This window comes from Schistocerca americana, chromosome X (genome assembly GCF_021461395.2).
Source record: "Schistocerca americana isolate TAMUIC-IGC-003095 chromosome X, iqSchAmer2.1, whole genome shotgun sequence".
NCBI classification, from domain to species: Eukaryota; Metazoa; Arthropoda; class Insecta; order Orthoptera; family Acrididae; genus Schistocerca; species Schistocerca americana.
Genome location: NC_060130.1, coordinates 763,538,243 through 763,561,549, shown reverse-complemented (window position 1 = coordinate 763,561,549; position 23,307 = coordinate 763,538,243). Strand labels below are relative to the sequence as shown.

Genomic DNA, 23,307 nt, shown 5'->3' with positions numbered 1-23,307 from the left:
CTGTTTTTACCCAGAAATGAGCTACTGTTACAGCATTTTCTTGTGCCTTGAGCAACTCCTCCTCATTGCAAGAATCGGGAAAACATGAACACTGACACAGATGTTTTGTTCCCTAAAAACTTCTCAACAATCACAAAGTTTTGGCCCTTGTAGTTATTCCCATTTTATTATGATGTCTTTAGATTTGCCAGTGCTCATTCATAACCTGTTCAATGATCTCCATGTGGTCCAGTCTCAGTTGTGTTGTGCTGGTACGCATTGTGCTGGCTGTACCTCTGCTTGGAGATGAGTTGTTCTGGCTGCCCAAAATGTTTCTCTAGCGTTCATGGTCCCTGTGTTTACTGCAGATGCTTCGAGTAGAAAGCTCGTCCTAGACTTCAGCCTAGGTCTTGGTGGAGTATGTCCATGCTGTGGGTGTAACTCATTTTATTTGACTCCCTGATCACTACAGATGACTGTGCATTTGAAAGGATCACCCACCAGGCAATTCGTGACTGCCTTATACCCAGGGTATGCCTGATTTCTTTGTTGTTCTGTTAGGGAATCTTCGGAAGCCTCTTTCTGAGTACCCCTTGTAACCACTGAAATAACATCACATACCTTCTCAACCCATGAACTTTCATTTCATTCCCTCCTCCCCTTGTAGGTGCTTCACTTTTTTTGTTAGCTAGTACACTTCTGTCACAAATGTTCTTCTGAACTATCTGTGCTAATAATTTGTCAGAGAAAGCATTTAGTATTGTTTTGCTGTATGTCTCATCAAACCCACAACTTACAAAATTTAAGTATTCCAGTTGTTTGTTGGATGAATAAAATTACCTCTAATGGTGATTGAGAAACTTACACTGGAGAGCCAAAACATTATGATCACCTGCTTAAAAGCATGTTGGTCCATTTTTGGAATGTAATACAGCAGTAATTCTGCATGGCATGGATTTCACAAGTCCTTGGTAGGTCGCCAGATGCCTGTGCATAGATGATGAAATTCCATAAATTATGCACATGTTGTTTGTGGGCACAGTGCTGGTGCTTGACTGTGTTCTAGATGTGTTCAGTTGAGTTCCGATCAGGTGAATTGGAGGGCAAGACGTCAAAGTGAGTTTGCTATCATACTCCTCAGAGGACTATAGCATGGGACTGGCATTGTGACACAGACATTTATCCTGCAGGATGATGCCATTGCCATCATGGGTGCGTTTGTGAAGGGATGCATTGGTTCATGGTAACGTTCATATAGTCCACAGCTGTTGTGGTGCCTTTGATTACTACTACAGGTCCGATGGAAGACTATGTGAGTGTCCCCCATAGAATTATACTGGCGCCACGAGCTTGCACCCATGGTGTGGTGCACATTTGGAGCACCAATTTGCCTGATAGCATATATGTACAAGACCATCAACTGGTATAACAAAGAATGTGATTCGTGTGACCAGGCAACATGTTTCCCTTGATCCATGGTTGAATCTCATTATTGTGTTTCCATTGCAATCATAATTGATGATGTCATTAGTTCAACTAATTGATGATGTCATTAGTTCAACATTGGAACACACAGAGCCCCCTGTTCAACATTTAGTGCTGAAAATAGTGCTCCACATAACTAGTGCCTGCACCAGCACTGTACTCTGTCATCAGATCTGTCACAGATAGCTGTCTATACAGCTTTACAGAGCAGGCAAGTCTCCAGCATCTACGATGAGACCTGTACGTCTAACACCTTGTTGCCTACACAAGGTTTCCCAGTCCTTCAATCACTTCCCATATATGCTCACAACAGTTACTTGCAAAAAGCTGACCATCTTTGCCATTTCTGAGATGCTTGTTCTCAGACAGCATCCCATAACAATCTGCACTTTGTCAAACCCATTTATGACAGTGGATTTCTCTATTTCTACGTTTACATCCACATATGTACTCTGCATGCCATCATACGGTGTGTGTTGGTGGGTGCCATTACCACTATTACTCATTTCCTTTCCTGCTCCACTTGCAAACAGAGCAAGGAAAGACCAACTGTCTACATGCCTCTGTATGAGGCTTAATTTCGTGTATCCCATGTTAGTGGTCCTTACATTAAATGTATGTTGATGGCAGTAAAAGCATATACTGTAAGCTTTACCTGCTGGTTCTCTAAAAGTTCTCAATAGTGTTCCTCAAAAAGAACATCACTTTCCTTCCAGGGATTCCCAATTGAGTTCCCGAAGCATCTCCATACACTTTTGTGTGGCTCGAACCTGCCGGTAAAAAATCTATAAGCTCACCTCCAAATTGCTTTGATGTCTTCCTTTAATTCAACCTGGTATGGATCCCAAACATTCAAGCAGTACTCAAGAATAGGTCTCACTAGCATCCAGTATGTGGTCCACACTTTTCCAAAATTCTCCCAATAAACTGAAGTCAACCATTCACTCCAATTAGAATTTGGAACCCACATCGTTAGTTGAATGATTTCTCATTCACCTCTACTCTATGTATATACTTCCCTCACCATTCTGCACGTTTGCTATGCCATCAGACAGTATAAAAAATCTTGGAGGAGAATTAACATAACATTTTGGGTTATCAGTGTATGTACTAGTGAGCTGAGGTTTTCTTTACAGTTGTTAGTTACATCTTCTGTGACTCTGGATGTTGATAGAAGGACCTAATTATTAGTCTGTGCCCACTCCTGATAGTGAGCCTTCCCCAAACACTGTCATATAAAACTACAATTTCCATCCCTGCCTACTATGTTTACATAAAAAAACCCAGTGCTGTGAATTTTGGTTTTTATCTAACTTTGCGTACCTAGTCTTATGAGAATTCCATTGCGTGTTAGGAGTGCTTCATAGTCTGGGCCTTTGTGGAGAATGTGCCAACTGACCAGTAGGATTTTAATAGATGCATGCATGTGTGTGTGTGTGTGTGTGTGTGTGTGTGTGTGGTTCTTTGGATCTTACACTAATGCATAGGTGTTTCTTAATGCTATCATTATCTCTACCTGATGGAAAGCTGCCAAATTACAAAAACCGTTGTGTGCATCCCACGCACGGTTATTTACTTGAGTAGCAGTCTCTGATGTGCAGTGCACACCTCATCCATTTTGTTCTTTAGTTTCAGGTGGTTTTTTTTTTTTTTTTTTTTATAATTTTACATTTCTGGAAGGCTCTCTTTCATTCTTTCAAAGTGTTTTCACACATTTAGTCCCACCAAGATTGTTTTGTGTTCTTCCATGGGTTAGCTTTTTGGCTTTCTGTGTAGTCTTAGTTTGGAACTGTTCACAGGTAACTGCCTTTTCTTTCTCCCATGCCTCTTGTTTATTAGTTTCTTGACTCTTTTTGTGTCAATTTACTGAGGGTGTACTCTTGCAGTGTGCTTTTTTGGAGTAAATTTATCTTTAATGCGGACAAGATCGTGATCCGAGTTCACATTTGCAACTATGCAGATTTTTACATTGTGAACTTTTTTCTGAGAATGGTATGTGATAGCAACATGATGGATACTCATCAAGCAGTTGTATGCATTACCTCCAGGTCTTTTGGTTTTGGAAATTTTTCCTCCTTTCTCTGCCACACAGACTGAATGATGGACAGTCTAAATAAATTTTTCTTTTTAGTATTATATTTTTGACTGTTACTGTTATTTTAAAATTGCAACTGGTTACTGACAGCAAACTTCATAAGGTAGTAAATATTCTGTGAGGCTCCTGTGAGTAGGTTCTAGACTCTAGAGTGAACATCACACTATCCTTATCACACAGTTCTCTGCAGCAAACACTTTTTCTGAATGAAGGGTTTCCACAGAGTAACATCCTGTAAGACATTAGTGAATGAAAGTAGGATACGTAAGTCAACTTTTTGACATTTTCATCTCCAAAATATTATAGTATCCACATTGTAAAGGTTACAGAGCTTAGACTTTTGAGAAGACCTGTAACATGTGACTTCCAGTTCAGTTCTTCTGAACATAAACACTTCAGAATTTTGAATACTGCTTTTAATTTATTTATTTATTCTCATGCATTGCAGAGCTACATGTACTGTGTTTTATCTAAGTGCAGTGACATTCCATTTGCAGAGAACCAGTTGTTACTTTTGTGGGTAAGCCTTGAACCTACCCAGCCATCAACCAACAACTCATCTGAGAGAGGTGATCACATAACTTCTTGGAGGCCAGCTTTCCTGAAGACAGACACAACTTGGCCACGAACCGCCCGACAACCAGATGGCATCCCAGATGCCAATAGAGGTCACTGGTCCCACAGGCCTATTCTCCTCTGTGGGCCACGTGATTGAAAGTAGTGTCTACAGTAACCTGGTGCCTGGGCCATATTTGGATCAGCACTCAAGTCACAATGAGCATTTTATTCCGCACGAGTTTCCTAGGCCAGATGCCGAATGTAGCTCACATTCCATCAGTCACGAACTCACTTTGGAGTTGCCACAATGGCCGTGTTTTACTTCATGCCAGTGATCAGCTGGTAGACTTGTAAGATTTCTTGTCTTTGTTTGTACCCCAGACTTGACTGTTTTTCATCATACTTGAACTTTGAAAGTGAAGTGTTCTTCTGGGTCATTATCTCTTACCGTGACTAAGTATACAAAATTTTAATTTTGGACTGTCCCATCAAGACTTGCACTTTGGCTAGTGTAATGCACCTGTGTATTTACAAGTTAGTGATATTTCTAGCAGTGTTCATTTTCTTCCTAAAAGCCTTTAACATCCAGACAATGTTTATGTTTATTCTTTCTTCTGAGAAGTGACTTTTCATTCAGGCCTTTGGGCTCTGATTTTAACTATTAACTTTTAATAACAACTTTTCTTTCACTACTTGATAAGAGACTTTCTTTTAATACTTTTTATTCCTTGTTCAAGAAGTAACTGTCTTTGTCAAGTGATTAATTCTTTCACTAATACAAACACATGTTGGATAGGACATGGCCTCTCTTTTTAAATAAAATTTGTTCTACCAAACTTAGTGAATACTTCTTGTCCATCAAACCAGATGGATGCAATAGGTACTTTTCAAAGAATTTCATTTACATTTTCAAGTGTTGCAGTTTCTCCATTAGGCTTGCTTATAATATTAACATAGTCACCAAGGAGAATTATTTCTGCTTTTAGAACATACGACAGGTCATTTATATACACCATTGGCCATTAAAACTGAAACAGCAGGAAGGGTAGCAAATAATAAAATTTTACTTACTATACATACAAGCACAGTCAAAAGAAAATATGATATTTGTAACTAATTTTGAGGTATACATGGCGTGAAGTTTAGTATTCAGAGCTGCCTCCAGTAGCAGCAACAGTAGCTCTAACTCGGGTGGGCACCAAGTCAAATTGAGCTCGCATGACAGATACGGGTACATAATTCCATGCTGTTTCAACTCTGTACCAGAGCTCAGAAATTGTAATGGCTTGTAAGAGGGAGTGCGACAGACTCTCAGAAACCCATAACCAAGTGTTTTCAATGGGTGAGATATATGGAGAACATGTTTGCCTAGGCAACATTCACACCCCCTCTTTATGAGGTAGGTAAGGCAAGAAAGGGCAACACATGGTCTTATGTTATGTTGTTGAAATATCACTTCATGGAGACCTCAAAGATAGAGCACAGCCATTGACATGTCAGACGTGTAATGGTTGCTGTCCAAATTTCCAGCAATGCAAGCCAGAGGTGATCATGTTGTGCACCCAGTCTCACCTCATACTTCCATAGGAGGTGCTGGAGCTGTACACCAGTGACAAAAGCAATCTGGCAATATTCATTCTCCTTGGAGTCACCCCACATGAATTCTGGATGCACAACTATTACTTGTGCAAACAGATGACTCAGTGCCACTCCTGTGACAAGGACTGTCATTGATGAACTTCTGTCAACATGCCTCTCTCTGCTGCTGCAACAACATATGCTGCAACAATGGTCAAGATGCTAACAGTATGTGATGCTCCAGATGCCATCACACCATCTGTGTGGATACTTGTCTCACTGCAAACAAGCCCAGTTTATGACTGACAGTATATAAATTGACTGTTTGATCCTGCACAGCTGAGTGAACAATATGTCTTTTTTTCTTGGACACTAGCTACATGGTGTCATTGAAATCCTGCATTGAACTGAGTATAGCCCTTGTAAATCCATGAATTCAATACACTGATGAGCCAAAATATTATGACCACCTGTTTAATAATGTGTCATTCCACTTTTCAAACACAGTACAACAGAGTCTCTGCTTGGAATGGATTCTACAAGTCCTCGACAGGATTCCAGAATTATGTGGCATCAGATGTCTATGCACAGGTTAAGCAATTCCCGAAAATTTCAGGATGGTGGTTTACGGGCACTCAGGTGGCACCTAATATCTGTTCCAATGGGTACAAATCAGGCACATTTACTGGCCAAGACATCAATTTGAGTTCACTATAATGCCTCCCAAACCACTGTAGCAGGATTCTAACCTTGCAAAATGGACAGTCATTTTGCTGGAATATGTCATTGCCATAGTGGGAGACTTCAAACACGAAGCGATGCAGGCAGACAGCAATAATGTTTATGTTGTTCACTGCTGTCAGGATGCTTTTGATTACCACCATAGATCCCATGGAAACCAAACTCAATGTACCCCATAGTGTAAGCACAATTCTGTCCTCACTGGCCTGCATCTGTTGTGCAATGCTTGTTTTGTGGAGTCATTTGCCTGGATGACAGCATGTAAGAATCCAACCATCAACCAGGTGTAACAAGAAATGTGATTCATTTGATAGGTGACACATTTGTATTGATCCACAGTGAAAACTCAGGGACACGTAGGGGTCGTGTGATGTGGAACTCCAGGTTCAACAATGGCCTTTGAAGGGTGTGCTCTGAAACACAGATGTGGTCATCCAATACCATATGGCCTACTCGTGGTTTCACTGTCCTTCAACTACTTTCCACAGGTGCTCACAACAGTGGTACACTAACAGGCGACTAGATTCACTGTTTCAGAGATTCTCATTACCAGCCGTAGTGCCACATCAATGTGCCCTTTGTCAAAACTGCTTATATCAGTCAATTTCTGCATTTGTGGCCCTTCTCTTTGCTATAATGACTGCCCATTCGTCTCTGTCCCACATACATTCTTTGCTTACTGCATCATGTGTCCACGTCACCACCAGGAGGCATTCAACCTCACAGTGGGCAGTACTCATAATGTTTTGGTTCATAAGAGTATTCATCTAACTGCCATGAGATCCCGAGCATCGCAAGCAGCAACACTGTCCTATGATAAACTGCAGCCTCAATAGACCGCGATCATGCTGTTGTCTTATTCTGACACATGCTGATAGATTGTCCCCCCTCCTTACACAGGACATAATATTATCATCTTAAAAATAATCAACATTCAAATGTGATTTCCGAATGAGAAACCCACCATGTAATCTTTCCTTATACACAGAATAGGGATGACATTAATCCTACCTACTTTCTGCATTTGCACTGAAATGCTATCATTTGCATTCCTAGCCAAGTAGTACACTTCATGCCAATTTGACATTTGTTGCACATCATCTTCACGGTGTTGCAATTGTAATGGCCATTGGTGTACAACAAAAACAAGACTCGATCCAGTATCAGTCCTCATGGTATACCTGTAGCGATTACTCCCTATTCTGAAGATGACTTCTGAATTTTGTAGGTTAATGGACGTGCTTAAAAACATCTTTTATATATTGTAGGGATGGAAAAATATTATCACTGTTCCAGTTGTAATTAAGCAGTGAGCAATGCTTTAGTGTTCTTCAACATACACTGAAAAATTAAGTAAAAGATTTCTTGTTAGCAACATGGTAATTAATACATACGTATTTAATATCAAATTTTCCTCAAAGAAAAAATGTTTAGTTTTAAGAGTTCTATTCAGTTATATTAATTTTGTTCTGTCTTTCTGTCTGAAAATCCGAAGTTAACTTTAAATTTTCCAATGTTCCAGTTTCTTTCAGGTAACATATGGTTCCCTGTTCAGTTCATCATTGATGTGTAGCCTGAGACATATTTTTCTAAAAGAGCCATCATCAGAAATAATATGATATATGACATGAACCATGGACCTTGTCATTGGTGTGGAGGCTTGTGTGCCTCAGCAATGCAGATGTGTGGTTCATGAAGAGGGGCACCAGCCTTTTCCATAATTGCAGGGGAAACCGTCTGGATGATTGACTGGTCTTGCCTTGTAACATCAACCAAAACAGCTTTGCTGTTCTGGTACTGTGAACGGCTGCAAGCAAGGGGAAACTACAGCCACAGTTTTTTCCAAGGGCATGCAGCTCTACTGTATGGTCAAATGAATGGAAGGCAGAAAGATCGAAGGAGTATATAGAGGGTCTATACAACAGAGGTGTACTTGAGGGCAATATGGAAATGGAAGAGCACATGAGATGAGAAGGGAGATGTGATACTGCATGACAAATATGACAAAGCATTGAAAGACTTATGTTGAAACAAGGCCCCGGGAGTAGACAATGTTCCGTTAGAGACACTGATAGCCTTGGGAGAGACAGCCATGACAAAACTCTTCCATTGGGTGAGCAAGGTGTATGAGACAGGCAAAATACTCTCTGACTTCAAGAATATAGTAATTCCAATTCCAAAGAAAGCATGAGCTTACAGGTGTGAAAATTACTGAACTATAAGTTTAATAAGTCAGGGCTGTGAAATACTAACACAAATCCTTTACAGAAGAATGGAAAAACTGGCAGAAGCCAAACTCAGGGAAGTTCAGTTTGGATTCCAGAGAAATGTAGGAACATGCGAGGCAACACTGACCCTACAACTTCTCATAGAAGATAGGTTAAGGAAAGGCAAACCTATGTTTATAGCATTTGCAGACTTACGGAAAGCTTTTGATAGTGTTGACTGGAATACTCTCTTTCATATTTTAAAGATGGGGCAGGTGTAAAATACACAGAGAGGAAGGCTATTTACAATTTGCACAGAAACCAGATGGCAGTTATAAGAGTTGAGGGGCATGAAAGGGTGACAGTGGTGGAGAAGGGAGTGAAACAGGGTTGTAGCCTATTCCTCATGTTATTCAATCTGTATATGGAGCAAGCAGCAAAGAAAACAAAAGAAAATTTGGAGTAGGAATTAAAGTCCAGGGAAAAGAAGCATTGAGGTTTGCCGATGACATAGGAATTTTGTTAGACACACCACAGGGCTTGGAAGAGGAATAGAATGGAATGGACAGTGTCTTGAAAGGAGGATATAATATGAACATCAACAAAAGCAAAACAAGGATAATGGAATGTAGTTTAATTATATCAGTTGTGTAGAGGGAGTTAGATTAGGAAATGTGATGCTGCAAGTAGTAGATGAGTTTTGCTATTTGGGAAGCAGAATAACTGATTATGGTTGAAGCAGAGAGAGGATATAAAATGTACACTGACAATGGCAAGAAAAGCATTTCTGAAGAAGATAAATTTATTAAATCAAGTGTAGAGTTCAGTGTCAGGAAGTCCTTTCTGAAAGTATTTGTATGGAGTGTAGCCATATTTAGAAGTGAAACATGGAAGATAAACAGTTTAGACGAGAAGAAAAGAGAGGCTTTTGAAATGTGGTGCTATGGAAAAATGCTGAAGATTAGATGGGTAGATCATGTAACTAGTGAGGAGGTACTGAGCAGTGGTGGAGAGAATAGAAATTTGTGGCACAACCTGACTAGAATAAGGGGTTGGTTGGTAGGACACATTCTGAGGCATCAACAGATCACCAGTTTAGTACCAGAGGGAAGTGCGGGGGATAAAAATCATAGAGGAAGACCAAGACATGAATACAGTAAGCAGATTCAGAAGGATGTAGGTTGCAGTAATTACTAATGAAAGTAATGAAGCAGCTTGACAGGACAGAGTAGCATGGAGAGCTGCATCAAACCAGTCTTTGGACTGAAGACCACAAAAACAACATGACATTGATCTTTGGTTAGTAGTGGTCTAACAGTAAGAAAAGGAATAAAATAGTAAAGTTAGTTTCATAACAAAGTTCCAAATATTACATGAGCTCAAGAAAAGTCTTTTGGTTGAATGCTGTCAAATGTTACACTGGTTGCACTTCACTTCAGTAGATGCCTTCATGGAATATCTGGTCACAGAATGAAAAATCTGACTGTTAGAGCAACTGTCACACACAAATACAGTGATAAGGTTGTCTGTACAACTGTTGAGAAACTTTACTTCAGAAATGAATACAGCCTCGAACAACTAGGCTTGTAATGCAACAGATATTTGATCAGGACAACATAGCAAACATCAATATTCAGATAAAACTTTTGTTTCTTTACATAGCAAATAGACAACTTAAAAAAAAGAGCATTAATGAAGTACAGGAAAACATCAAGAAAACTGACTTACTATATAGGAAACAGTAACATAATTTGGAAACAGCCAGTATTTTTGCGAGTACACTTTAAAAAAAAAAAAAAAAAAAAAAAAAAAAAAAAAGGGCCAAAAATTAAGAATGTAACTGATGGATCCATCACAAAAACTGATTTACTATGTAGGAAACAGCAAGATAATTTGAAAACAATCAAAAATTTTTGGGAGGGAACGTAAAAAAATGTCCAAAAGCTAAGAATGTAATTGACAGATATAGGAACCCCAGGGATAAGAAATCTTCAAAGTAGGATAAAACCACCTACACACAAGGTATATCTGGAAAGTAATTCCATTATTATTTTCAGATAATCGTATTGATTCCAACTTACTCACACAAATTGGCTTAGATAGGTGGGAGTCTTAGCTTTTCAACACTGTCTAGTTGCTCTTAACTTAATGAGCATTAGGACATCTTTTTCTGTGAGCCTCTTGATAATCCATTTGTTGTGACAATCAATGTGGTCCACACTTTAACAATGGTACTTCATCAAGTTCAGTGCTAAACTCAACAAATGTATTTCCAACATCTACCAAATGATTCAGCAGGGCTAAGAGGACTTTAATTTGTCATATTTAACATTTGTGAGTGACTCTTCATGGTCATCAAAGAGCAAAAGTGAAAAAGTATGTATTTTTTGATCACTATATTTTGAACATCAACCATTGAATTACTGGGAATGGAAGATAGAGATTCTCTACTATGAGTGTGTACTTGAGAGATTTTCAAGGAACTTCCAACCACAAAAGGAGATTGCTCAGACCTAGCACTTCTACCAAGTTAGTGCTTCCAGCCACATCTGTCTCCACAACTAGGAGTTCTTGGCCAAACAGAAGTTGTCAACATTGGTCCAGTTGCCCTACCATCCCACATCTAGCTCCAAAAGACTTTTTCCTGTTACCAATAATCAAGATCGGTTTGAAAGTACTTCACTTCGGGGCCATCAAAGCAATCCAAAAAACAATGAAAAAGCCTCTAAATGTGATTCCCATCAATGGCTACCAGAATGAGTATAGCACATAGCACAGACACTGAAAAAAGGTGTAGATTTAAAAGGGGGGTTACTTCAAAGAATTTCAAATATTTGTAATGAGATATCCATCCCCCCCCCCCCCCCCCCCCCCCACACACACACACACCTTTCCCTGGATATAACCGCATTATTTTTGGACACATCATATACAATACATTAATTTTGATTTCTGTTACCTCACCACAAAATTAGAAGAAAGTCTGGGCTTCAAAACTGACACAATTGCAAGTAATGATAGTTGTTGATTATGTTAAAGAAAATTTAATCTTGCATTGCTTTTCAAAAAGCCATCAGGAAGAGATGGCTCACTAGTGAGGTCATCTTCCTGAGAAAGAAATGTAAAGGGAATAAACAACAGACATTGGCAATTTCAAACATGGTGACTAGTGGAAGTAGAACAAGCTACACCGAGTCGCCCTTCTCTAACATTACCTTTTTTTAATACACCTAACCAATACTAGGTATACGATCGATTATTGCACAAGTTAAAATTATCTCAGCTGTTTCATTAAAAGAATTCATATGATTTTGTGTATAATGTATTATATTTCAGGCTAAAATGTATAAAAAAGAAATTAATGTTTTACAATCAATATATACTATCAGTTAAAATTAATCTCCTTTTAAGGATAATTGAAATCACAAAATTTCTGGCATACTTAAAATTCATATTATTAATTAAACAATCTAATGCTAATTATTAAATTTTCTTCTGGATTTAATTATGAAATAATGATATAATTTGGTAAAGATTCTTCTCCTGTTGAGAAATTTTGTAATCTCTTTTGCTTTGTAAACTATTTGGAAAATGTGAGTGACACAGAATGTAAGAAGTGGGCTTGCCTCTGATGGAAATGCATGTATCTTGCTAAATTTGTCGACAACAATGTAATTATTAAAGTCAGTGTGATTTAGAAGAAAGGGATAAAATAAAAAGATATTTATAGCAACAGGCAAATCTTCATCAGTTATTTTGTGCAACAAGAACCCGCAACATTAAATCAAATTTTCAGCTGCAAGATGGTACCCCAGACAAGTCCTTGAACCATAGACAACATCAATGAGATAATGAAGATGAGTAAAAAGTTATTACCTTGCATATCTTACACCTCTCAAACCTTTTGAAAATAGTGAAGATAGATTTAATAGTGATGTGTGAGAGGGTAAGATTACAAATCATAAATTCCTTACCTTCTTTGGTATTTCTGTGTTATTTCACCCTATTATCTCATCATTTCACTTTACTGAAGCTTTATTTTCCAACCTATCATCTGTCTCCACTCATCAGCTGTGGTGATTCGAATGATAACCACTGGAATGAATCATGAGGACCCGTGTTTCATTTCCATTACAGATATCCTACAATTATGTTGAGAAGTGCAACAGACTGAGGAGAATCAAATTGTGAACAGAGGAAAAGTAGGGTTTGAAGACAGCATTAGCATTTACATAACAGGTTTGAAAGGAACCAGTATTGAGCTAGTGGTGTAACAGCACAGAGGGTGACAATGTGCTTAGCAGAATTCTGCTGTATTGCTGTGCATTCACTGCAAATTTTAGGAATGACAGAGTGCCACATTTATGCTAAGAATTCTCTGCACATCCTGTTTTCTCTGTGTACATGTGCAAACAGGTATTGCTTCCACAGGACCATTTTTGTTCCATTTTGGTCATATACAGTATATACACATGATTGTGATACCAGAAACTATGCTGATCTCGCTTCATTTTACACAATATAATTAAGATCCATTTTAGGACACTTGTATTTCTAGGTGTTCAATGTTTCTCTAAATAACTCAGATAGTTATTGGTTCAGTAGTGGCATTACATCCCACTTTTCCTGTCACAGTTGACACCTCTAATAATCTCCTTACCAAAGAAATGTGAAATCTGAAGGTTATACTGCATCAGTCTTTGCAAAAATTCAGAAATCTACTTTTACAAATGACTTTTTAATTTATTGGGATCCCATGACATTTTATTTTAAATTGGACTTCAGGATGACTTCTCATCTGTTACTAATTTTATATGCTCCTGCATCTTGCATTTCCCCTTTCATTATCTTTGGCTCCAGAATATTGAATTTCTAATTCTCAAATTTTCAAAATTTGGAAGCTTAATTTATAACTTGATGCATGCCTAGTAGATTAATTTTTTAAGCTGTTTTACCTGTTATCCTGTTTCATCCTTGCTTAATAGAGATTAAAATAAATTTTAATAAAATAATGGAAGCTTCATCCTGTGTTTGGTAAAGACCATTCTATGTATAACCTTTCATAAATGTGAAATATGTCGGTAAAGTGCTTAAATAATTTACAAAATTTCTGCAATGTGTGCAGTGAAGGAATTTTAAAATCTGTACGGCTTTTTCACTTCTCGGAGAAATATAATTTCATTTATGGTACAACTGATGCCAGTACATAACTTAGCACAACACACATAACATGCATATTATCAACTGGACAGGAGAAAGTAGTTTGTAGGAAGTACTGTTTAGAATTCCTGTCAATTTGAGGGACCTGAAAAACTGCTGTGATTTGACATTCATCTTCAAATAATTTCACAGTACTAACATAGTTGCATTAAATTTTGGAAGTGGAATATTTTCAAGAAACCTCAGGTATATCTTACAAATTTTCACTATACAAAAAAGAAAATATCAAAGAAGGATATACACAAGATTTTTATGAAAGTGATTATGTTTATTGCGCACTCATTTCTTGGTGTTGTGTTAAAGTGTAGAGGTCACACGTTTACATTTTCCAAAATGAAATTACATGGAAAATTAATAATTAGCATGCTAATATTGACAACATGCCTTTCAGATGGATATAGAGAAAGACATTACTGCTACCTCTGCTGGTTCATTAAGTAACTACCAGTAAACATGTAATATATTTCTTTTCTAAATACATAAAGCAAAATATTGAAAGCATTAGAGAGATGTTCAGATGTAAATACACACAAATAAATAAAATGACAATTTGCTACATGAAATATTACCAGATCGAAATTCAGCAGAGTTTCTTGAAAAATTCATGACTGGTACCATCTATCTACAGAGTAATACTGAGTTCCCTTAGAGTAACTATGGAGGGAATTGTTTTACTAAAACTGACAGAATTTGACTAGCACCCTTAACTAAATACTAACACAGTATTATCTCTATTTATACTGCATTAGAAAGCAATACCTAAAACCTACATATGACCCCCATGGAAGACATCATATGCTTACATTTATGCCATACTATAAACAGTTGCAAGAACCATTTACCCCTTTCAGTGCACAAAAATTTGTTAATGAAGCCACATTACAGACTACAGAATTAACATTAAAAGCAGTTTTAATTCACAGTTGTAGTTAACCTTTAAAGATGAGGAACTTAAACTACTACAGCAAGTGTGTAGCGAGAGTGATCACTAACTATGAAAAACTAATGAGCATCCAGAACAATGTGTGTTTCTTGCTACATAACTGAGTGACTGTTGTGTTCTAATCCTGACTTGATTAATTTGTGTAGTAAATAAATATCCGGTGAAAAGAAACTCAAATTAATGCAGTTCCTTCTGTATATAAAAATCCTGAATGTTCAGAAGTCTTTATCAACACTAAGTACTGGTTGATATTCAAAACATGCAGATTACACAAAGCACCTGATGCTACCTTCTAGAATGGCTAATGAGATACTGACATTTCTTTCCCATTACCATGCATTTAATCTTACAGAAGCACTCCTATGGTAAATAAGTAATTTCCAAACAAAAAGACTATCAGCACCATACATAATAAATAATAAATAAGTACCTATACCACTGAATTTTAAAGTATAACTGTTCAAGAATGTATCACCTGGAAGATTAATTACATCTAACGAACTAATTTACACTTGCACTGTCACATCATGAAAAGTTAAATATCAATAATTTCTTAAGCTTTCTTGTACATTTTTCCCTTCATAAAGTATTCGCAAAAAGAAAGGATTTTTGAAAACTAAACAAAGAGAACAAAGTCATCACAAAAAAGAAATAGCATGTCACTTTATAATCAAACATAGAAAACTAAACATGTTTCATTTCAGTACAAAAAGTGGCATTACTTAAAAGAATACAAATTTATAGTTAAGCACAGAAGACCAATTTTCGAACATATTTTCATGAAAATTATCTAAAACTTCATTTTTAGGAATTTTAATGCTACAATTCTAAGATGAAATGGATCAACAAAGCAAAACTATCAAATAATTTACAAGATGTCAAATTTTTGCAGTTCACAAATGGATAGGATGGCAATGGGTATTTTTTTAAATGTAAGCCTGTAGCAGGCAATCATTGCTTATATTTGTTTTATCTGTCAACTTAGTTGACTCACAGATTAAAAAACTGCTACACCCCATACAACAAGTGGTAAAAAAGCAAGTGATTACTGCCATTTGTAAATCTCATTCAGAATATTAAAATTACTAATATTATTTCTGACACTATTTCTCATTTCAATATCAGGAAATTTTACAGTTCTGGCACACAATACAAAATTATTGCTGGCATATGCAATGTTTATGGTTTTTTATACAAAGTCGGTTCCATATGAAAATAAATTACTTTATAGCAGCTTATACTCTTAATTAAGTTTAAATAAATAAAATATACTTAAATATTCATGAACATTTCATACATATGGACTGAAAATTTCTTCTATCTAAAATACTTCCACGCATTATATATGTGCAATAACAATGAAACTCCAAGTAGCCCAATAATCAACATTCCCACATTTTCACAAAAAAGTATGAAAAACAGTCAAGGCTACAAAAGTATGCTGAATGCTTTCCATTTACTCACACATACACTTGTGAACAGTAAATTCTATCAATAATTACTTCATCATTATAAAATGGAATTAATACAAAACTGGTGTGTAATAACATCAGAGCTACTTTTCTGGTTCAGCACAAATATTTTCAGTACAGTGGGAAGGAAGGAAGGTTGCTACACATCTTATATCTTCACAAACTGCAGAAGCTTTCCACAGTTCTTTCTGCTGAACAAAATTTAAAGTCTGTTTACAAGTTTACTTGAGAATTCTGTGTCCCATGTTCTTCCCCACACACAAGAACATCTCTTCGTGCAAGTAAAACACACACACACACACACACACACACACACACACACACACACACACACACAAAAACTGAAGTGATTCTGATCAGATGGTAACCAGTAGTAATGATGACAAACTAGCTGCTCTGTAAAAGAAAAAAATACCATGTTACCAATGCAATTTTAGCTCAAAAGGTGAAAACACTGTGTTTCAAATAAATACTGTATTGGAATATAAGTATTAGATAATAATAAATTTGAAAAACTGCAATAACTATCAAATTAAGACTATTAGCTACAGAAGAGGAGCCCTTGCTGAATCAAAAATGAGCTGAGGAGGATATACATCCAACCTCAGAGTTTCTAGTTTTTAAAGCTTCTTCAGGAGATAAAAATGCAGAAAAGGTACAGATGCAAATGGATGGAAGGAAAATTCATTCAAAATATAGTGTGGAGAAACAGAACTACTGAATTAACTTCCAGTTCTAGAGGTCAATACCTAGCAGCAAGAAATTGATATATCAGAAATGGGAGTCGAAGTACACAAGCGATCGGAAGATGATGGAAGGTAAAGAAAAGAATAAAAAGTTTGGTAAACAGTAAAGATGATAAGTAAGCTATAAGGAATGAGCAAAATGGGGGATACATTATGAAACAAGGAAAAGTAGAGATACAAGATGTAAATCAGTGTTCAGCAATCCACAGCCAGTTTGCCCCATGCTGCCCACAGAGTCATCATTGTTTTGGTCGTATTACACAAGGCAACATGAAATTCAATTTTTTTCTGCATACAAGAACATAGATTTCAAAACAACCAGTCCAAAAGAGGAATTGGTAGTTGCAATTTAGTCAGGGAATTTCACTGTTAATAATAAAGATACATATATGTTGTTGATCACAATGCAGTAAGAAAACAAAAGTCATGGACCGCAAAATGATGTGACTACAAAAGATGGCCCAGCTCCAACTACATCAGCATTTGTCATGCAGCATATGGTGAACCTATAGAAGTATTTATTCTTCATGAATCACAATGCAGTCATAGAAAACACTAGGTGAGTTATAATCATCAGTATTATTACTATTATTACACTTTCTACATTTCATAAAGGAACAACATATGCAAAACATACATCACAATAAGCATCAGTCTGGCTACAGAGTCTGTGTTGTTTATAGCTGTTGATGAGGGCATAACTTTCTCCGAGATCATTGCAAAAAAAGCCAATGAGCACAGCATATCTGATGGTGAATAAATTGTGATATTTTACTAAGGTTGTGATTTGACTAAGGTTGTGATTTCGTGTGATACATGTTATGTCACACCCTTATATGGACTGCTGCTTGTCTGCCATGTTTAAGAATATCTGAGTAACACTGAGGGTATGCTGTGCAATCGAAATCACCAGTGTTCCCTGCAAACTATCACAATGAGATAAATGTTAATTTATTTAATTTTGTGAAATGTTGAGGATTAAAATTGGGTGAGCAGTCCAGCTGTTCAAATGCCTATCTATAGGTAACATTACTAAAATGAATGCCATATGCCACTTGATTGTACCAATTTAACATAGTTTGAGGTATCAATTGGTACTTAAAAGATTTTTCCTCAGTTGACTGTTGAGATAAGTGTGTATCTTGGCAGCAACTCAAGTTGGCACCTGCTCCTCTTCCGTGACAACCTCAGCTACCAACGGAAATTTTTAATTACTTTTGCAAATTCATATATGAAATAAACAGATAATCAATAGTCCACATTCCTACAGACAGGAGGAACAAATTTAAAGTTAGCCAGTTCTACATATAGCATTTGCTTGACAAATTCTATATCATCTTTGTATTTTTCAAAATCACAGAAAGAAAATTTTGTAACACAATTTTCCCTGTAAATTCATTTCTTAACAGCATCAACCCATTACACTAACAAATATTTATTATTTTGATAATGGTTGCAAGAAACATCTCACCTTGGATGCTAAATCTTCCTGATCCTGTACATGCTGGAGGCCAGCACAACAGTGTAACATCAGGACTGCTAATTCTTGTACTTTTTCATCTGATTTGCTTATTAGGTATTCAGCTCTGGCTTGAGAGACAGGATCTTTAGATTCATTACTCTCCTTAGTCAGCAGTATACGCGATTGTGTTTCAGCATCTATTGCAGCTTTCAGCTTCCCAATCTTGAAAAGAATGAATTTAGAAAGATAAATACAAACATATATCCTACGTAACTACACACTAGGTTGTGTGTTTTTATAGTTATTTGGTTAGGTGGTGATTTTTTCATTAATAAACGAACAAAGAAATTAGTTTTTTTGTTTGTTAGCATATGATCAAGTAACACTTGAGTTCTGTAGAACTCATCTGAGGCTATATTTTAAAGAAAACCCTATAAATAAGACAATAACTGTTTACAAAAAGAACTATAATTGTTGAGTGACAACCACAATAACAAACACAGTTTTTGTAATGATAAACAGAAGGCCGAAAGAATGAGATTTTCACTCTGCAGCAGAGTGTGCGCTGATATGAAACTTCCTGGCAGATTAAAACTGTGTGCCCGACCGAGGCTCGAACTCGGGACCTTTGCCTTTCGCGGGCAAGTGCTCTACCATCTGAGCTACTGAAGCACGACTCACGCCCGGTACTCACAGCTTTACTCCTGCCAGTATCTCGTCTCCTACCTTCCAAACTTTACAGAAGCTCTCCTGCGAACCACTGGTAGAGCACTTGCCCGCAAAAGGCAAAGGTCCCGAGTTCGAGTCTCGGTCAGGCACACAGTTTTAATCTGCCAGGAAGTTTCAGAAGGCTGAAAGTTTAAATTAAGTACAAATGTGACAATACCCGATTGTAATAATATGTTATTGACATTTGTAACGGAGGGATTTAAAATATGCACTGAAAGTACGGTGTGTGCCTAAACCTGATTTGAATAATACTTTAATTTTTGACATACTATATTCTCTTCATGGATTTAACCAAAATGTTTTCACACATCAGATATGCCAGTGCTGATGCATCTTTGCCAATTACACCTCACGTGGTTGAAATGTACTCATTTCGATACATCTGTTCTCTCCCTGGAATCCACAGCCAGAAATAAAACTTATTTTGTGTTCCCTTCAGATTTAACCTCTTTCATGATTTGTTCTTTGATATACCTGGATTCCATGGTATTTTGTGGTAATCACACTGTAATTGAAGAAATCAATGGCTGAAGATCAAAATGTAGTTACAGTAGTAGGTGGTAAGTAGATGCATAGTGAAACACTGTTGGCAGATCTAGTGTGATCTATATCTGAATTCTATTATTGTGCTAAAATATAGATCCCAGTGGCTGTTATATGGTCACTGTGTAACAGCTATGCCTAAACTTGCATGCAGTCATACTGTTTGCAAAACTGCCAATCTAGCTGACCCTAAACTTGCCACTGGCATCATGCCCACGTGGCTCCTCTAACACCTCAGCCTCTGTATGTGACAATGTGGTGGCAGCTAGTTCATTATATCTTTGCCATGAGACATGAAGTAACTGAAGAACAAGTCTTCCAGTTCTGCTGTTTGTGTATTCATTGGGGAAAAAAAGAAAAAGGACAAAAAGGTCAAAATTACCCAAAACTTTATAGATGTCAATCTAAGTACATAACACTAATGGCACAATAAATAAATCAACAAATGCAGAAAATTCACACACTTTATGGCAGACTCTACTACTCTATTTAGTCGATTCTGACAAATCTTCAACTAGATCTCTAAATTCTGTACACTAAGAGGCTACAGCAAATGGCACTTCAGGTGGATAAATTTATGCCCCATTGATTAGATGTTCATTAATCTGGTTGGATCAGTAAGTGTGATTATGTGTTGCAAACATTCCCATGACACACACATAGTGTGCAGTCCTACATAAATCTATTGGAGTAGGTCTTCAGCAGGCCTGTCATGAGCCCAACACATGTGGTCACAGAATGACCTTCATACAGTGGTGTGCTATCACAATTCCTAGTACCACCAACTGGGTGGGTGGGTGTAATATACAATTGACGCCCTGATCATAATAGCACTAGTGGGGGATTGGGTGCCATTCCATAGCAAATGCTGAAGTGAGGTGCTAATCCTTTAGATATACACACTGCCGTCATCAGTGCACATATGAAACCTGGATTTATCACTAAATACAATGTGGTGCGCAAATGCTGGATCCCAAAATATACCTTTTACCAGCCACTGTGAGAAAATGCTGGATCACAAAATATCCCTTTTACCAATCACTTGGCTTAATTAATCAAGTGGATGTGTGTCTAGCAGTCTCATCTGAATTATTTGTGTCATAAACAATACAGTAATATTCCCAGAATAAAATCAAAAAATTTATCCCCTCTCAAATTACATTTGTTCACTGATTACAACGAAATTCACATAATTAGTAAAAAATGAAACTAAATACATATCATACCACTTACAGAGGCTTAGCTGTTAGAAGAGCCATGTGGACATGAACCCAGTGGCACGTTAAGAGTCAGCTAGGGTGACAGTTTTGTTGCAAAGGGTATGGCTGCATGTGAGTTTAGGCATCTCTCTTACACAGTCATCATATACGACCACTGCGGTCTCTATTTTATCACAGCAATAGAAGTCAGATAGCAGCACATTCATAACCTCAAACGAGACTGGGTAACTCCACATGGCACTGCACAAGACATGCGGCAACCTTCCTAGTAACTTGGCTGCAAACCAACTACTTGTCCTTGGGGCTTGTGTAATGTTACTGCTTTTTTTTTTTTTTTGGCCACAAATTGATATTTACACATGATCCAAGGTAGTTTACAGATTGTTGCTGCACAGACAGCTAAGCAGTGATGCTGTCAAGGTAATAATATGGAAATCACAGTAAATCAAATCTCTAACACTGATTTTATGTAGAAAATCCCATTCTTCCATATGCTGCAATTTTCACAGATATCAATGTAGATAAACAGGCCAGCACAGGAATTAGGAAATTGAAATCATAATTAAAACCTCCAAATACATGTTCAGTAGGGATATTACAAACAACTTGTTCCCAGGGTAAAAATTATATAGAAGCTCAATTAGATTTAAATGGAAAAGTCAAGTGATGCAACCAAAGTAATGGATAGATATAAACATAGTGATATTGAGGCACAAAGAGGATGGGAAGATCATAAGAAGAGACTGGAAGGAATATAGTAGGAACAGCAGAGGAAAGTTATGGAAAAGAGAAAGAAAACAAATGACTGCATGGATGAGCAAGTGACACTAGAGATAGCTATCAATAAGAGTTGTTGTATGGTTGTTTTTGGGGAAGAAGACCAGACAGCGAGGTCATCGGTCTCATCGGATTAGGGAAGGACGGGGAAGGAAGTCGGTTGTGCCCTTTCAAAGGAACCATCCTGGCATTTGCCTGCGATTTAGGGAAATCACGGAAAACCTAAATCAGGATGGCCGGACACGGGATCGAACTGTCGTCCTCCCAAATGCGAGTCCAGTGTCTAACCACTGCACCACCTCGCTCAGTATCAATAAGAGAAGAAGTCACAGTAAAATGCTGGTGGGAATTAATTACACAGCAGGGCTAGAGAGGACTGAGAGGGAAGATACCACAAGTGTGACCTGTTCGAGTATTTTACAGCCTAGTAAAAAGGGAAGAATAACTTTCCTACAGGCTTTTATTTCAGTTTGTCATTGATAGTTTTACCTGATAGAGGTTACAACCATTCCACACTGTAGCATCGTGTCCTAACTGCAGCTAAATTCAACGTTTCTCTAAAAAGTTAGTAGCAAATAGGGTTACAGCATATACATTTAACATAGGCTAATTCACCCAGTAAGATTTGTTATGATATGATACGGTATACGTCATTGTCTCATCTGCTGGATGTAGTTGACTCGTGTCCAAACAACTCAGAACTTATGGTAATCAGGAATGCTACAGTCTTACCGGCATAACCTATAATTACAACGTGGCCATTCTTTAGCTGTTCATGTTTTAGCAATGAATTTCCACTAATACATCTTACTGATTAACAGAATTAACCAACAATATCAAGGAACAATTTTTGCAGATTTTCTAGAAGGGATGTTGACGGAATGTTTCATTTTTTTCAAGAACTGGCAACTTCAACCCATTGTTTGTTTCAATTTCATGTGATAAAAACTTCATTTTAATTTTTCTGAAGCACTGAGTAAAATCTGCTGGTTTTTTAAACAAATGGGGAGAACAGCAAATACACATTCTGAACTGTACAATATTCATCCAATAAGAAGAGCAGTTCTGGAATTCAAAAATATATCTGCTTATTATTTACGAAATTAGACAGTTTATGAAAAGACTGACAAGAATGAAACAAGAAGTTTAGTAAATGGCAGCTGTTATAAAAATTTTAGATACTCTTACCAACTTGTTAATTTTTTCTTTGCGTTCTGCTATTGGTAAGTCTGAGTACAAGTCTTTCCCAGTAGATTTTGCCACAGCCATAGGATCCTGATGACTAGGCTGCTGCAGGAGGTGACTGAATGTGGAGGAAACTTCATCACCACCATCCAGTAAAAGTTGTGGAAGACCAGATAAGCTGTCAGTCATGGAAACCTGTAGAAATAAGTTACACTGTAATAGTTTTATGTTGTGTAAAGTACAAACAAAACATGCAAATTATTCATATTTTTTAGAGCAAAAATACACCCCCAGATTATTGAACAATAACTTTCCTTTATGTAATGATTACGTTCACTATTAACATCCTAAAAGACAATTAAAATGA

At 37.1% G+C, this 23,307-nt stretch overlaps 1 protein-coding gene across 2 annotated transcripts in view; it reads right to left on the bottom strand.

Annotated features, from left to right (window-relative positions):
• Window positions 1-14,128: 14,128 nt before the first annotated feature.
• The window catches only part of LOC124555784 (PDZ domain-containing protein 8), a 236,876-nt gene continuing 227,697 nt past the window's right edge, over window positions 14,129-23,307 (bottom strand). The window contains exons 12-14 of one of the 2 annotated variants that reach the window (XM_047129838.1): window positions 22,944-23,135; window positions 18,496-18,708; window positions 14,129-16,674 (exon numbers count right to left, since the gene is read on the bottom strand). In XM_047129838.1, coding sequence (XP_046985794.1) covers window positions 16,666-16,674; window positions 18,496-18,708; window positions 22,944-23,135 — 414 coding nt within the window. In that variant the 3' untranslated portion in view covers window positions 14,129-16,665. Of the gene's footprint in view, window positions 16,675-18,495; window positions 18,709-22,943; window positions 23,136-23,307 lie in introns of those variants that run through there. The other variant, XM_047129840.1, reaches the window with a different exon arrangement.